Below are 16,286 nucleotides of genomic sequence, written 5' to 3'. Positions count from 1 at the left end.
AGCACAGTCTCCCACACAGCGAGAAAATACTGCAAGCGAAAGTTTTTAGCGGAGCGCAAAGGCCGCACGCTACAGTAGTCAGAAATAATTTTTATTAATTTTTCAACTAAAAATTTTGATTTTATTAATTACGAACAATAAAGGAAATAAATAGTGAAAACTGTTTATTACAAAACACGAGAAAGATAAAAGCAACATTTCGGAAAAAAGTAAATTGGAGTAAAAATAAAGGCGCTGATACAGATCGAAGTTTTGGCCTGAAAAATCAGTTCTTCCTTATTTCTCGAAACTTATTCGGCAAAAAAGTCATCCATCCATCAGAAATGAAGATCTATTTATTCTGGATATTTTGAGCTACAATTGAGATGGAGACGTCGACAAATAGAGAGCTGGATACAGTTTGAAGTAGAGAATTCGCCAAAAAATTTCCGTGGAAAATGTTGTGTTCTTAGAAATTTTATCAAAAGCAACACACAAATGACATGATATCATGGTTTTAAGAAGAAAAATTGTTTTTTTCTTGATGTATTCATCACATTAAGCTTTATTGAAGTGAGTTTTCCGACTTTGAGCTTTACGCTAAAAATTAAAAATACACTTTTTTACCTGCAAATTTCTCAAATTTTTCGTTTTATGAGAGGAGATCAAAAATTTCCTTGCAGTTCTTTTTCGGACTTTAGTAAGCCGTGTAGAGAAAGACATTTTATACAACTTTGTGAATTTTCATATTTTAAAATTGTTCATTCGTTCTGCCGACTCGATTTTAATGCAAAATCAGTCTTACTAAAGCTGTGAAGAAACCGAGTTTTTTGGTGATACTTCAGCTGGATTTTCAATTTTCGATGTCGAAACCATGACGAAGGTCAGAAAGAACCAAATAGAGAAAGGGTTTCTGGAAAAAGTGGACGACAAGATTCCAACGGAAATTCATACTCACTACAATCCAATTGAAGCGGTACGCATATCCCAGAAGACTACTGCCAAGTTTCGAATGGTGGTAGATAGAGGAATTCACTTATATGAAAACTATTTTTAAACGGCATGATCTACCAAAGTCCATCTATCTTAACGGTTGAAACGGAGATGCTCTTCTCTAATAAACTCATTTCAACATTCTTCTTTGTAGTGCGAGTCCTCATGTAACCCTTACCCCCGATTCTTCTATTTCTTTCATCGTCAGTCTCCGCCGCCGCATATATTTATGGTCTAAAGAACATAGCCGCTCCTTATTTAATTAACCCCAAAATAGCAAGTTCAAATAAGAATTGACCTGTGTTCACGATACAGTACTGGTCAAAAAGAATGCGAAACTTGCTGTTTTTAGTTGAAAATGGTCAACTTTGTGAGTGTGAAACGGCATTCCTGATAGTCTCACAATATTGATTTTTATGGAGTATATAGATCAAAAGTAGAGCTTCATTTTTATAGTTGACAACTTTTTTGTACGGGCACATCCTAAGAAGTTATCAATGGTCAAACTGTTTTGTCAATCACGAAGGGAAAGACAAGAAATATGAAGATTGATAAGCTTGATTTGAGTAGAATATCCACGCAGAACTAGCAAGTGGATATAATAGAGTAGATTATCCACGACGAACTAGCGAGTGGATGGAGGAGAGAACAAGAAACTTATGCAGATCCGTTGAGCGAGAACATAATGTCAGATGACTGACGAAGATTCAGACGAACATCGTGGACAAGGACTCGAGATTCATAACATAATCTGTTAAAGTTATAAAGAGAGACTGTGCACCTGAAAGTGTAGTGAGAAGAACCTGAATGAGAAAGAAAGAACAATTATACGATAAAGATTTTATTATCGTACGGGAGACAGGAGAAGATTAACTCCTGAACCAAGTGATAATAGGGGCCTAAAAGGGTAGCCGAATCGCTGCCGGCTAAGAAGTTATGAAAGGGAAATGAATAAAGGGCCTTGACTTTGTGCTCAAGAGGTCAATTAGTTGGCACAGTTTGTTAAAGGAAAAGAGTCACAGGGATTAATTAATATACACAGCAAATTGCATAAGAGAAATTATATACGCGTTGGAGCGAGAGCCCAACGCTTGCCTCGCCAACCCCCGCTGGTCTCGCCACGATTCCGCACGAGAACGACGCGCCACTGGAGAGACGCAGACAGGCTGATGTAGATTTACGGAGAGTGAGGAGTCGGAAGGGCAATGTGACGAAAGACGCACGATGACTGGGAAATCTGAAAGGGAAATTATTCTGAAAGTAATGATGATTAGTTATTATAATAATTGTCTTAATCGATTGTGGTTTAATGTATTATAGAGATAATGTTGAGAATGTAGCGGGTAATTCTTATAATCTTATTATTCTCAAGAGTTCAACTTGTGGAACGTAGTTTCCACAACACTCCCCCCCCCGGAGGGTTTCGACTTCGGGATAACCAGGTTATTCCGAGTCGGAATCCAAAGAATAATGAACTCCTTCTTTGGCTCTTCTCGGTGGCTGTAGTCTTGTGGAGGTTATTTTGTGGTCCGAATTATCTGTGCGTGATTCATTCTGGTTTACTTTGTGTGGTATTCTACTAGTTGTGGCATGTTCTGGAGTTTGTATCGTCTCTTGTTCTTCGTCGATCTCGAGAGGGATCAGCTGGTTTACTGCTCTTTCTTTGATGGATCCTTTGTACAGTACTTCGACCGATTGTACGAGGGGAGGTGTTCCTATCAGTTTAGTGATTCTGCCCACCGGCCATGTATGTCGTGGTATCATTTCTTCTTGAATCAGTACAACTTGACCGACCCTCGGTGATACTTTGCTAAATCGATTGTTTCTTTTTGCATTTTCCCGTAGGAGTAGTAAGTAAGATGTCGACCAGATTTTCCAGAGCTTTTCCATGACTCTGTCCATCTTCTTTAAGTGTTCTCGAGTTTCTTTCTCGGTTGTGCTTACTGTAGGGTCATACAGTATGTCTCCCTTTAGATTATCTGTATCATTTGGTACTTCGAGAAGCACAGCTGGTAACAGGAAATCTATCGGTCTCAAGACTGGCACATCGTTGACGTGCACTGGATTTCTGATCAGGGGTCTCGAGTTTATTGCTCCTTCTACTCTTTTCATTATTGAATGAAGTTCTGGGAAGGAGAATATCTGCTTTCCGATTTCTTTGCGGAATTGCTTTTTTGCGATTCCGACGATACGCTCATATACGCCGCCTTGCCACGGCGCCATGGGAGTAATATGGCGGAAGTTGATATCTTCTCGAGCTAGGAAATTGATAAGTCTTGACTCTGGTTCGTAGCTTTTGATGTCTTCTCTCAGGACTCTTTCTCCTAGCTGGAACGTTTGTGCGTTGTCCGAATATATGTATTTTGGTACTCCTCTTTGCGCAAAGATGGCTTTCAGAGCATTTAAATAACTGGTCGTGGAACTATCAGCACAAATCTCCAAGTGTGTGCATCTCGTAGTGAGACAGGTGTAAATTAACACGTATCCTTTTTCTAGTTCGGTCTCATTTTTGTTCTTGTACTGTAGTGGGCCAAAAAAATCGAGCCCTACTTTGGCGAATGGAGTGGATGGGACTGTTCTATTTTCTTTGAGGGATGTATTATATGGATAGAGAAAGGGGAAAGATTTGACTTTGCGACACGCTACGCATCTTGAGATGGTAGAGCGAGCTAATCTTCCATCAGTTTGGATCCAGTATTTTGACCTCAAGGCGGTCACAAGATAGTTAGCTGGAAGGTGGACATTTTCCTTATGGATTTCATCCATGAGCATTACTGCCAGTTTATGTTCTCTATGGACGAGGATTGGCTCGCTTGTTTCTAGTGGGATGTTTGGTGACTGGTAATGCTTTTTTGTTCTCCATAAGCCGTCTTTTGACTGGAAAGGATTGAGAGTTTCTTTAAATTTCCAATCTCTACTTTCGGCTTCCTTGTAGTGTTCTGTGAACACTGTGAGCCGTGCTAGCTTTCTTTGTCTTGTTTCACGCTCCACTGTATCTGTAGTTTTGTTGCATTCTGTATATTCTTTCAGTGGTTCGCTTTGTAGTATTTTATTTTTTGATACTGTACTTATGAACTTTAAGACCATGTTTGTGATTCTCGTCAATGATGATAGTGAGTTAGTGTACTCAAATGGTACGAAGGATGTGTAGATTTCGGTGGTCTGTTTTGGTTTTTTAGATGTACTTACTGTAGCGTTTACACTTGTCTCTACCAATACTAGGTTAGCCATCGCTTCAGCTCTTTTCTTTTGTCTGATTGATGTATTTTTGGGTTTACTCGTGTTTCTCATTTCTAGATTAACCTCATCTTTGTCTTCAATTGGGCACTGGATCTCTCCTTCCAACTTGGTTTCCCAATTCTTTCTTGGTTCGGAGAGGAAACTTGGGCCATTCAGCCAGAAGGTGCAGTTTTGTAGGGATGTGGAGTCTATTCCTCTTGTTGCTAGATCAGCTGGGTTTTTATCTGTCGTGACATGGTGGTACGATACTTCCATTCCTGACTCTTTAATGGCTTTGTCTACTTCATGTACTGTGGTCACTCTATTGTTGACCCATTGTTTCTTTTGTTCTTCTGTAAGAATCCAGTATAGTGCGATCATGGAGTCGCTGAATATGTCCAATGACACTGGTTTGTCCTTTTCGGGTAGTTCGTGAATTAAGCTTTCAGTGTATCTCATTCCAATTTCCATTGCTAGCAACTCAAGTCTTGGAATAGTCCAACCAGCTCCACTACTTGGTCTGACTTTGGATTTAGCTCCTATCAGGTTCGATTCAACTGAACCATCTGGGTGTCTGTATACTATGTATACGGCGCATGCGTACGTATGCTGTGATGCATCGCAGAATACTACAATTTCCGGTTTCTCATTTGGATGATACTTCTGTCGCAGTTTTCTGGGAATTACTAGAGCTGTGTCTTTGTATTGTTGTTTGATAATTTCCCATTCTTTGTTCAGTTTGTCGGTTAGTGGTGCTTTCCATTCCAGTCCATTTTGCCAGATCTTCTGTACAAATTTCTTTATCTTTACATGCAGGGGAGCACTGTATCCCATGGGGTCGAATGTTTTTGCAAAAAACGATGCAATATCCCGTTTTGTTGGTCTGTTGACTGATGGTTCTGGGATCAGTACTGTGATTGTATCGTCTGTTGTATTCCAACTGTATCCAAGGAACTTTGAAATATGAGACTCTGCTCTATCCGCTTCAGGTATTTCTAATAGAGCTGGGTGATAGTTTGTTCCGAACTCTCTGACTGGCATGCTCATCACTCTGAACTCTTCTTGAATTCCTTTAATTTTTGGGAGTACTTCTTCTGCATAGTTTGTTGATACCATAATGTTATCGACGTATAAGTTTTTGTCGATTTCGATGCTCAATATGCTCGCTGCCATCAACAAGTAGTGGCGGATCGTTGCCGCGAGCAGGAAAGGAGAGCATTTCATCCCAAAGGGAATCCTAGTGAATCTATACTCCACCAGGTTATCTCCTGTCGGGGGTTTCTCAATATCCTCTACCCATAACCACTTTGTCACATTTCTGTCTTTCTCTTGTAGTCTCACTTGGTGGAAAGCTCGTGCAATGTCTCCAACAATTGGGTACTGATCAATTCTGTGTCTCAGATGTAGTCCTGGAGCTGTACGTAGCATGTTCGGTCCCTCAAAGAGACAATCATTGAGTGAAAGTTGCCCTTTCTGGTGGGATGATGAGTCTCCGACGATTCTTACTTTGGTATTCGCAGAATTCGCTTTAAATACCGCATTCTGTGGTGCATAGTAGCTTTTTCCTTGTTTTTGCATTTCTGGTGTTACTCGTTCGATGATTCCTGCTTTCAATTGTTCCTTGATGATTTTATTGTACTCTCGTAATAGATTCGAGTTGTTTCGTAGCTTTTCAATTAGACACATAAGTCTTTTATAAGCTAGATTTTTGTTAGTTCCCATTCTGATTTCTTTTCCGTTCCAAGGGAGTGCAACTGCGATTTGTCCACCTTCTGTGATCTCTAGAGTATCTTCAAACCATAGTAGCAATCTGCGTTGATCGAGGTATTCTTCCTCTCTCAGAGTAGCTGACTCTACTCCACAGTTCTCGCTTTTCCAAAGCTGCAGGATTAAGTCAGTTAGGTCGTCTTCGCCTGCTCTTCCATATTTTTGTGCCATAAGTGTATTGATGGAATGTTCTTTTCTTTCTTTTTGTACTACCGCTTTGTTGTCTTTCGTTGGTGTGTCCATCACTGGGCAATGTCTGGCTCTTGGAAATGTCATTTTTGCGAACGGACTCAGTTCGATATATCTTCCCGAGGGTAAGCAGATTCTTTGTGATCCTCTGATGAAATGTGGGAGGATATCATTTCCAAGGATCATTCCGATACGTTTCCTGTCAAATTCTTCACAGGGTATTACATCTCTGTTGGTCAGACCGTATAATTCTAGTTCTTTGTGATCTTCTTCACTGAAGACTGGTGTTTTGTATCTGATTTCTGGTAGATCTGGTACCCCAGCTACAAATGTTTTGTATTCAAGGGTTCCGCCTTTGATTATTATTTCGTAGATGTTACTGGAGCTTCGGCTTTTGCCCTTGTAGCCGTTCACTGTCAATTTGATTTCTTGTGCTACTTTCAATCCGAGATCTTTAGCTGCTTGGTCTGCGATTAATGTTATGCTTGCTCCTGTATCTACGAGGGTTAAGATTTGATCATTGTTGTCTAGTTGTAGTGTAGTTAATGGGAGCGAGATGTCCTCCTCATTGACATTTAGTTCAGTTGGTTCGAATGATTCCGTTTGTAGTGTATGGGTGATTTGGTGTATTCTTGCTTCTTTGTTTACGATTGGAGCGTCGTCATATAGACGAGTGGTGTCGAATAAAATGTTCTCCGACGGACTAACGAGGAGAATATTCTTTTGCTGTGCATCTGATTTATCAGGCGTTGTATTTTTATGTAAAGCTTTTATGGTATCTGTGTTATTATTCACCGAAGAACTAGCAAGGGGAATAATATGTGGCTTGCTATCTGTTACGGATTTCTTTGTATTTTCTTGATTTTTTATTGATATGTTATCTTTGTTATTAATCTCCGAAGGACTAACAAGGAGATTAATTGATGTATTTTGTATTGTTTGAGGTGGGTATTCTGATTTATTCTCATCCGCTGATGACTTATCCACCATTTCTGGTGTTTCTTTTATTAACTTTAATGATTCACTCGCCCTTTTTGGCTCTATTAGTATTGAATTTACGAGAGGATTGGATGATTGATTTTTAGTGTTGTTGGTCTCGAAAAAAATCGATTCCGTTTGGTTTCACTGCAGTTGGTGGATAGTTGCGGAAGTCTCGATACGCTTCTTTCAATTTGCATGCTCCGGTATGGTGTTTTCCGCAGCAATAAAAGCAGCTGACTTGCGAGTTGCAGTCAGTGACGGTGTGAGTTCGTGAGGCGCAGTTGCTACACGCGTTCTTTTCATCTATCCATTTACGGACGTTCGAGCTGCTTAGTAGACATCTTACCAACTTATGTCCTTTTCCACAGACTTGACAGTAGGAGTTCTCGTCGTAATCGCGAGGAAACGTGTATCGAATGAGTTCAATATTAGGGCCTGGTCCCAGATTATAGCGTTCCGGATCTCGGCAATCCGTAAGTGGTTTCATTGCTTCTTCTTGGATCGACAGCTGTATGCCCGTAGAGTGTCCCACAGAGGGTGGTGACCCGTTCTCCTTGAACCATGTTCTGGCGCTAGATCTTTGCTGACTTTGACCGAACGATGCCGGGCTGTTATTATTTTGAGGTACTGGGTTGTATCCCAATTGGTTTCTTGGGTCTTGGCTTTGAGTCAAGTTTCTGGCTAGTCCGCTTTGCTGCTGATTCGTGAAGTTTTGTTGTTGCCCCGGTGGGTTATTGTAGTAGTTTATATGACTTGGTTGCGGAATCCAAGGATTTGAGTTCACCGGCGCTGGAACGTGACTCTGGACTTGGGTTTGATTCGAGTTCATCTGATATGGGTACTGAGCGAATTGAGGTTGATATGGACCGAACTGATTATTGGTTTGGTGAGATTGCGGAAATTGGTTATGATGTAGCATGTATGGTTGGTATGGTGCTTGTGTCCCCATATTTCCCATATTTGGCTGATTTTGAAATTGAGCTGGCTGTTGAGTCGACTGTTTCTGATTGGATTTTAGTGCAGTAACATCGTTGTTGACTGTTTGATCGCTTCTGACTTGCTGGCTGTGCAGTGTTTTTGAAGCTTGAAATTTAGGTTTCTCTCTTTTTGCTCCAAATGCGAGCAACTCGGCTGTGCTTTCGTCTTCTGAATCCTTATCCGTTTCTTCTTTAGGATCGGTTTCGGACTGAGTTACGTGCAGTTCAGTTTTCCATTTCTTCAGAGATTGGTTTGCCGATCTCCCTGTGATTTCCGCGTCTTCAATCTGATTCTCAAGGTGCTCTTCCGCTTTTTCATAAATTTTCTCTGTGGTCAGAGTCTCGTTCCGAAGCATTTTATTACACATGGCGCGTACTGCATCCGGCATTCTGCCTAACAGGGCTTTTGTGGAATGATACTCGAATCCATGTGGTTCTTCTTCCAAGACCTTATCATGGAGGCTTCTTGATAATGCTAACGATTTGATGAAAGTATCGATACTTTCGTCTGAAACGACAACTTTCTCGAACTGGTTTCTGACTGAAGTTGATCCTTTTCTATTATACGTTCTGTCGAGGTTTTTCATTGTTGCCTCGATGGCTTTTCCCGGATCGTTCAGGATTGATTTGTGCACCGCGGCTTCTCCGCTGATTTTTTGCATAAGAGTATCCCGTCTTACTGCTAATGAGACAGTTTCTGAGTCAAGATAGTCCGTCATGATGTTACGAAACGACGCGTATTCTGAAACTACTCCGGTGAATGGTTTGATCGTAGCTACGTGTCTGGCCAATTCTCTCTCTAAGATCTCGTTCTTTCGCTCAGCGTATCTTGGTTGATTATTAGCTCTGTGTTGATGAGTGGAATTCCGATTATCCTGATTCGATTCTTGATCATTAAATTGGTTTCGATTTCTCGATTCTTCATGGTTCTTTTCTGTATTCATTCTTGCTTGTTCCTTTTCCAGGTATAGTAATGGGCAGCCAGTGACAGGATGACCCCCTGTTCTGCATTTCGGACAAATTCCGATTTTTATGCATACTCTAGCGACTACTTCATTGTTCTGGTTACAAAGGGTGATTTCATGATCTCCTTCGCACACTTCGCATCTTTTACCTGGTATCTGTTGATTATTCCAGTTGCCTTGAACTTGACGAGTTTGATTTTGTTGGTAATGGTACTGTGACTGATTGATCAGGTGATCCGGATATTCTGAGTATCTCATTCTATTATATATTTGTTGTTGCTGATAGTGTTCTGAATGCTCATTTCCGTTGAAGTTTCTCTCATGGCAGTTATTCTGCTGGTTTTCTTCACTGTATTCGAATCTTGGTTGACCGATAATATTGTTGAGATTATTTCGTGTATTTCCTCTTACGTGTCCTGATTGACTATTCATATTCGATTGGCTAAAGCCAGCTGCTGCTGGGTAGTTACTGTTTTCATTAATATTCTGTCGACCTTTTTGTCGCATGTTAACTGGTTGGTAAACTATGTTCCCTGTTGGGAGGCCTCCGAGCTCGGGGTTAATATGACAATTACTTTTAAGGATGGGAGTGTCCGCGGCTGTAGTCTGCTTCTCTAACGTGCCGTTAAGGTTCAGATCCTGAATCCTTTCCGGTAACTGGTGTGTCTCAGGCAACAGCTCGGAATTGTTCCCAATCATTCCAGTCGAATTGTCCATATGAAGTTCATGATACAGTGGGTATTTCATGGGAGAGGTTACCACCAGCTCCTGATTTGGAGAATCGATGGACTCTGCCATGATATGGAGGACTTGTTGAGGGGACAATGGAGGGGGTGGAACAGTTTCTTCACTCGCCTCGTGGATTTCTCTGAACATTTCGATCTTTGCTTTCACCGCGATTAACAGGTGTTTGCGCTGATCTTCTCGTTCTTCGACGGCAAGTTTGCACAGATTTTCGAGTTCTTCCCAATCCTCGTTGTTTTCCTCTGCTTCCTCCACTAACTTGGCTGCTTTGTCCTGAAGAATTTGAGGTAACCCTTCCAGCTGGGTTTCCATCGATATCAACGTATTTAACGCATCCGTCGTTACGGCTAGATCAGGGTTGGGATGACCTCTGTTTTCCTGTTCAGCTGCCTGACAGGCTGCTTTTCTATCGGCTTCCTATTGATCCACGTATTCCAGAACTTGTTTCGATCCGTCGATCACTCTTGTAATGCAGGTTTTGAGTCGTCCTGCCCGTTGAGCCAAGGTCTGGATCCGATGAGTCGGAGCCATTGATGAATGATGCCAAATGAAGAGAAAAAGGAGTCTGAAATAAATTTAATTATAAGGGAAGGGGGTCTAAAGGACCGAGAGAGGAAGGACGAGAGGAGATAGAGAAAGGAAAGAGAAGTAATAATAAAAAAAAATAAAGGGAGACGAGTGGAGAGAGTAAAGGCAGAGTTCATAACCAAATCTAGTTTAATACAATCTTGTTTAATATCATCTTGTTTAGAGTCATCTTGTTTAATATTATCTTGTTTAGCACGTTTTATGAAGAGAAGTCAGTAGGTTTTGTAACGACCGTACTCGCGAAGTACGATTGGACTCGGAAAGGTCTGTCCTATCGATCGCTAGGCTAATAGTGAGGAAGTTTGGCAGAGCTCCCATTGGTGTCGACCCCAACGGTTTCTCCTTCCTACTACAGTGAACCTTTATGGTCTCTGTCCTTGTCATTACTCCACCATGACTATTTGAGAGTTTTATTCATTTTACAGGGTTTTATTATTTTTATTTTACGTGTGACGTGTTCTTTGACGTGTTTGCAAAGACCAGTTGACGAAATGTTCAACAGATGTGTGCTTTATTTGTAAAGACACACGTCGGGTGTCTGGCCCGACAACATAAGAACAGTGTTTCCTCAAGGCGGTTTTTTCCGCTACGGATGTATTTTAACAGTTGGTAACAAATTAAAAGGTAGAAAAAGGAAAGAAAAAAAAGAAAAAAGGGGGTATAACTAAAGAATGTATCCTTTAAGAGGACCTATTTGAGAATTTACTACGAGTTGGGAAGAGAGTACCTAATGGGATTTTTGTCTACGAGTTATTATATTTAATTTTGGTCCTACTAGAAAGTGAAGAAATTATACTAGTGTAAAGGGGAGGGAAGGTAATGTAGACTGGATACAACAAAGAGAGAGATGGGGGGAGAAAGAATTATGTCTACTGATGATGAGTAGTTTGGTTCGATGGACCTGGCTGCTGTTGGTAGTAGCCGTATTGTTGAAGTGGTATCGGCTGCATTGGCATTGGGACCATCTGTTGTGGGTGCTGGTATTGGTATTGCTGAGGTGGAATCATTGGATTCATCTGATAACCGGGTCCGAAGGCTGGACCAGTTGGCATCACTGAAATATTTTTGTTTTCTTTTTCTTTTATCTGGTCTCGTATTAAGTTTAATAAGATTCTTATGTTATTTGCTTACTTGGTTGCTGTTGGTATTGTTGTTGTACCATTTGTTGCTGAAGTTGTGCTGGTTGAGGTCCTTGCGTTGCAGCTGGGTTTTCTTTTGCTGGCGACTTGGATCTGGGACGCTGCGCCGAGAACTTTTGGCGTCTATACTCAGTTTGACTTGGTCTCTTGGAGACGTGCGTTTCGAAGATGCAAATCTCCGAGATATGCAGCGTCTTTCCGAACTCTTGTTTGCCTTTACAGATTTGGCACTGAATCGTTGCTTTTGGGCAGTTGATTCTCGAACACTGAAGATTTCCGCAAGTGCAACAGATCTGACGTTTTCGGAATTGTTGGAGCTTCTCCAGCTTACTAGCAAATTGTGGACAATCAGCCAGCCGATGTCCGCTATCCCTGCACAATGGGCAGTCCTTCAATGATTTCCGAGTGATCGATGAGGAATTCTCCTCGATTTCACCAGTTGGTCCTCTCTTCTCGGACATCTTAGGGATCTTGAATGGAGATGGAGAGAAGCAGTCCAGCGGGCTTTCCTTCGGTTCTCCCAGAAGTCTATGCTTCAATTCCTTCACAGTCTCTTTGAGGCGACTGACTTCGTCTTCAATTCCTAATTGGAAGCATTGAAGATCAGCTTTAGTTGACATTTGCTGATCTATTTTTTCCGATAGATTTGATTGATCGGTTGCGATTTGATCTAGGACGTCGCGATGCGCTTCGCTTTCCTTTTCGAGGGAGTCGATTTTACCGGCTACGAGAAAGTAAGCCGTTCTGAAATGATAGTTTGACCGTTTGTCTATATCTATAGTTTTCACTCGAACACTTACTGGATTGACAAGATCTTCTCTTCCTGTGACTCTCTCAATTTGGCACCTTCCTCTGTCTCCTTGACGCTTACAATAGCCTTGTCGTCTGCTGACGGGTCTTCATGGGTGTTGGCCTGAATAAATTAATGAGTTAACAGTCATTTAGTGTGCTTTGGAATATTCTTTCTTTGTTCGAAGTAGGTTTAATACTTACGACTTGCCGTCCTTGAGTACACCGTAATCGGAGTGTTTTTGACCATCTTCGTTGATAGTCGATTGCTTGTTTGGATCAGTCATCTTCTGAGTCTTCTTACGTCTCTTGGAGGACTTGGATGCTCCTCGGATGATTCTTTTTTGGTGTCCTATTTTGTTCAATTTACTGAACTGAATAGGATCTGCCGATAGAAGAATAGGACTACGGACTAGAAGTATAGTATAGACACTTCACTTCTCGAGTTGAAAGATGAAAGGAGAAAATGAAGGAAATAACTTTAATTAGATGGTGGCCTAAATTTTAGGGTCTCGACACGACGACGTGGAATGTTCCGGAGCGTGATGTACCTTTAAAGTGGCGGAGCTTCGTTGTCTCTTCCGGGAGTTCTTGAGGATAGATATGATAAGCGATGTCTTCGCATTGATATAGACATGTGCATAATGAGATGATATAATTTGATTAAATTTATTTAATGCAGACTTGCAGGATACAACAATTCGGGGAAATAACAACAGCAAAGGAATGACATTTTAGATGAACCATAATAGAGTTATTTTCTTATAGAGAAGTTCGATGAAATATAGCTTAACGGAAGTGGTGAACATGAAGAGGTATTATTGTGGGCGAGCGTGGCTCCCATAATTATCGGAACGAGACCTAGTAGATGTAGATGGATTTGAGGTGGTTGACCTTCCTTTCCCATTCTCGTCTTAATCTAGCCGTTTCTTCTTTTTGTATTCGTTCTAATTCTAGCCGTTTTCTTTTCTGAGTGGCTTCGTAACCTCTTCTGATTTGATTTTACTCCAATCAGATTGAAACTATTGATGTTACTCCAATCAGATTGAAACTATTGATGTTACTCCAATCAGATTGGATTCCACTGATCCATCTGGGTGTCTATATACCAGATATACCGCACATTTCCTTCCAGACAAAGCTCTTTTACCAAATTTTTCGTACAAATTTTTTGATTTTGACATGTAGACGAGAGAACTAATCTCTAAATGATTCCTGCTTGCTCCTCTTTAAATTTTTTCCAAGGAAGCGTCACTGTAATCTGTCGGTCTTCTGTATTTTGTAGACTGTTTTGAAACCATTGTAGCAATCTATACTTGTTGAGGTATTCTGTTTTATTACTTCTGTTATTACTATTTAAACACTGAGTTTGCTTGAAGATGAGACAATTACGATGAAGTGAGGTTTATTTTGTCTTGAAACTATTGATTTGGAATTATTTTTATGTTAATCTTTTGTAGCGAACTGAATTCAAGCTTATACGAGACCGATTATTACTTATCTCTATATACTTTTTCTTCATCTGACCAGCTGGGCTTTAATTAATTGATTTCAAGCAAAATTTCTTTATAACAGGTTAGATTTACATTGACGCGAGCTGAAAAATGAGAGTTTTTAGTCTTGAAATTATTTATTTAAAACGATTTCAAATATAATTTTTATAGCGAACTGATCTTAAGTATATGCGAGCGATTCCTGGTTTATCTATATAGATAATTTCTCTTATTACGATCTGCTGGTCTATTATTTATTAATGTTTACCAGATTTTCTTTAGTTTTGGCGATATTCTTTTCTAACACGCGTATTTGAGTCTATGCGCGAACGATACTTATTTATCACTATATACTTTTTCTCGTTATGACCTGGCTATTACTGATCGATTTTAGTTTCTTTATAACAAGTTCGATTTTGATTGAAGCAAGCTCACTTCGTTACTGCAATTTGGTATTCACAATCTTATTTGACCTGCTGGTCATTTCTGAATTATCGATTTTTCGCGATAATTCTCCGTGAAGATCGAGTGTTCAGCTGAATCTCGGTCACCCGGAACATCGACTTTGGGTTCAGTGGTATCATTTGGTCGATGCACCATTTTGTCAATCACGAAGGGAAAGACAAGAAATATGAAGATTGATAAGCTTGATTTGAGTAGAATATCCACGCAGAACTAGCAAGTGGATACAATTGAGTAGAGTATCCACGACGAACTAGCGAGTGGATGGAGGAGAGAACAAGAAACTTATGCAGATCCATTGAGCGAGAACATAATGTCAGATGACTGACGAAGATTCAGACGAACATCGTGGACAAGGACTCGAGATTCATAACATAATCTGTTAAAGTTATAAAGAGAGACTGTGCACCTGAAAGTGTAGTGAGAAGAACCTGAATGAGAAAGAAAGAACAATTATACGATAAAGATTTTATTATCGTACGGGAGACAGGAGAAGATTAACTCCTGAACCAAGTGATAATAGGGGCCTAAAAGGGTAGCCGAATCGCTGCCGGCTAAGAAGTTATGAAAGGGAAATGAATAAAGGGCCTTGACTTTGTGCTCAAGAGGTCAATTAGTTGGCACAGTTTGTTAAAGGAAAAGAGTCACAGGGATTAATTAATATACACAGCAAATTGCATAAGAGAAATTATATACGCGTTGGAGCGAGAGCCCAACGCTTGCCTCGCCAACCCCCGCTGGTCTCGCCACGATTCCGCACGAGAACGACGCGCCACTGGAGAGACGCAGACAGGCTGATGTAGATTTACGGAGAGTGAGGAGTCGGAAGGGCAATGTGACGAAAGACGCACGATGACTGGGAAATCTGAAAGGGAAATTATTCTGAAAGTAATGATGATTAGTTATTATAATAATTGTCTTAATCGATTGTGGTTTAATGTATTATAGAGATAATGTTGAGAATGTAGCGGGTAATTCTTATAATCTTATTATTCTCAAGAGTTCAACTTGTGGAACGTAGTTTCCACAACAAACTGCAAGTGTCGCATTCTTTATGGCCGGTACTGTACTTGATTATTCACATTCTGCATCTCGTCGTTCCATTTTGTGATCAACTTTTCTGTCTAATCAGTTTCAAAATCGCGAATGAAAGTTTTGATTAGAACTAAGAGTGCTCTTACAACGGTTGTAGGATAATTGTTCCTAATCCAGATGAAGTGAACTTGTCTGAAGATGATGAAAAAAAACAGGTCCAATGCGACATCTGATTCAACCACAAACACTCTTGTAGTGGCGAGAACTAGCAAGCCGTAGCCTAGTGAATGTCCAGCCACGCTTTCATAACATCGTCGACAAGGATCAAGGAAGTTTGACGTACTCCCAGTTGGATACCCGAATGCAGTAGGCCCTGCTGTAGACATCGTTGTGAGCCCTCAAGGTTGAAAAGTAGTGGACTCGAGATAAGTGGATCACCTCTAATCCGATCGGAGATGCAGCAGAGTCAAGAGGAAAGGGGAAGATCGAGAATGTGAAATATACGAGGTGGCATCATGAATCGTTCTGAAAACCACTGTGAGCTGTGTTCTAAAACATCATGGAGATTGCATTATCGTCGATCTGCCATAAAAGAAGTCATTTTTACTCTCCAATTCTGGAATCAGTAGTGCTTAATGAAATAATGAGCAGACTCGCTTCTCATCGTTGCGTGTATTGTCCTTGTCGATGAGTCCGATCCTTGATGACTCCGTCGTTGGTTGATTTTGATAACAAGAAAGAAGATTGGGTGAAGAAGTCAATTAAAAGAAAGAAAGTAACTTATTTCTTGATACTTTGATAGCAATCTCAACGAACCCTAGATCGGGAGGATTCAAACCCGCGTCAACTAAAGAAAACTTCAGCCCGGGTATTATAGACTACTACATCCTCAGATCGATGAGTCTATCCGGTACCGACACAGATAAGAATGGGGGGGAAGTTAATTTCATAAAAAGTACCCTGTTT

The 16,286-nt window shown here is 40.7% G+C and overlaps 2 protein-coding genes across 2 annotated transcripts; both read right to left on the bottom strand.

Annotated features, from left to right (window-relative positions):
- Positions 1–2,415: 2,415 nt before the first annotated feature.
- On the bottom strand, positions 2,416–7,137 carry GCK72_017397 (uncharacterized protein; the record flags this gene model as incomplete). Its single annotated transcript, XM_003087805.2, has 1 exon — positions 2,416–7,137. The coding sequence occupies one exon, from the start codon at positions 7,135–7,137 to the stop codon at positions 2,416–2,418; it is 4,722 nt and encodes a 1,573-aa protein (XP_003087853.2).
- A 4,134-nt stretch (positions 7,138–11,271) lies between these two features.
- GCK72_017396 (uncharacterized protein) lies at positions 11,272–15,706 on the bottom strand (the record flags this gene model as incomplete). Its single annotated transcript, XM_053732068.1, has 4 exons — positions 11,272–11,456; positions 11,534–12,285; positions 12,342–12,454; positions 15,467–15,706. The coding sequence occupies 4 exons, from the start codon at positions 15,704–15,706 to the stop codon at positions 11,272–11,274; spliced, it is 1,290 nt and encodes a 429-aa protein (XP_053580981.1).
- Between the last annotated feature and the right edge of the window lie 580 nt (positions 15,707–16,286).

Source organism: Caenorhabditis remanei, chromosome V, assembly GCF_010183535.1.
Source record: "Caenorhabditis remanei strain PX506 chromosome V, whole genome shotgun sequence".
Taxonomy (NCBI): domain Eukaryota; kingdom Metazoa; phylum Nematoda; class Chromadorea; order Rhabditida; family Rhabditidae; genus Caenorhabditis; species Caenorhabditis remanei.
The sequence above is the reverse complement of the archived record's forward strand: the minus strand, read 5'-3'. Positions and strand labels throughout refer to the sequence as shown.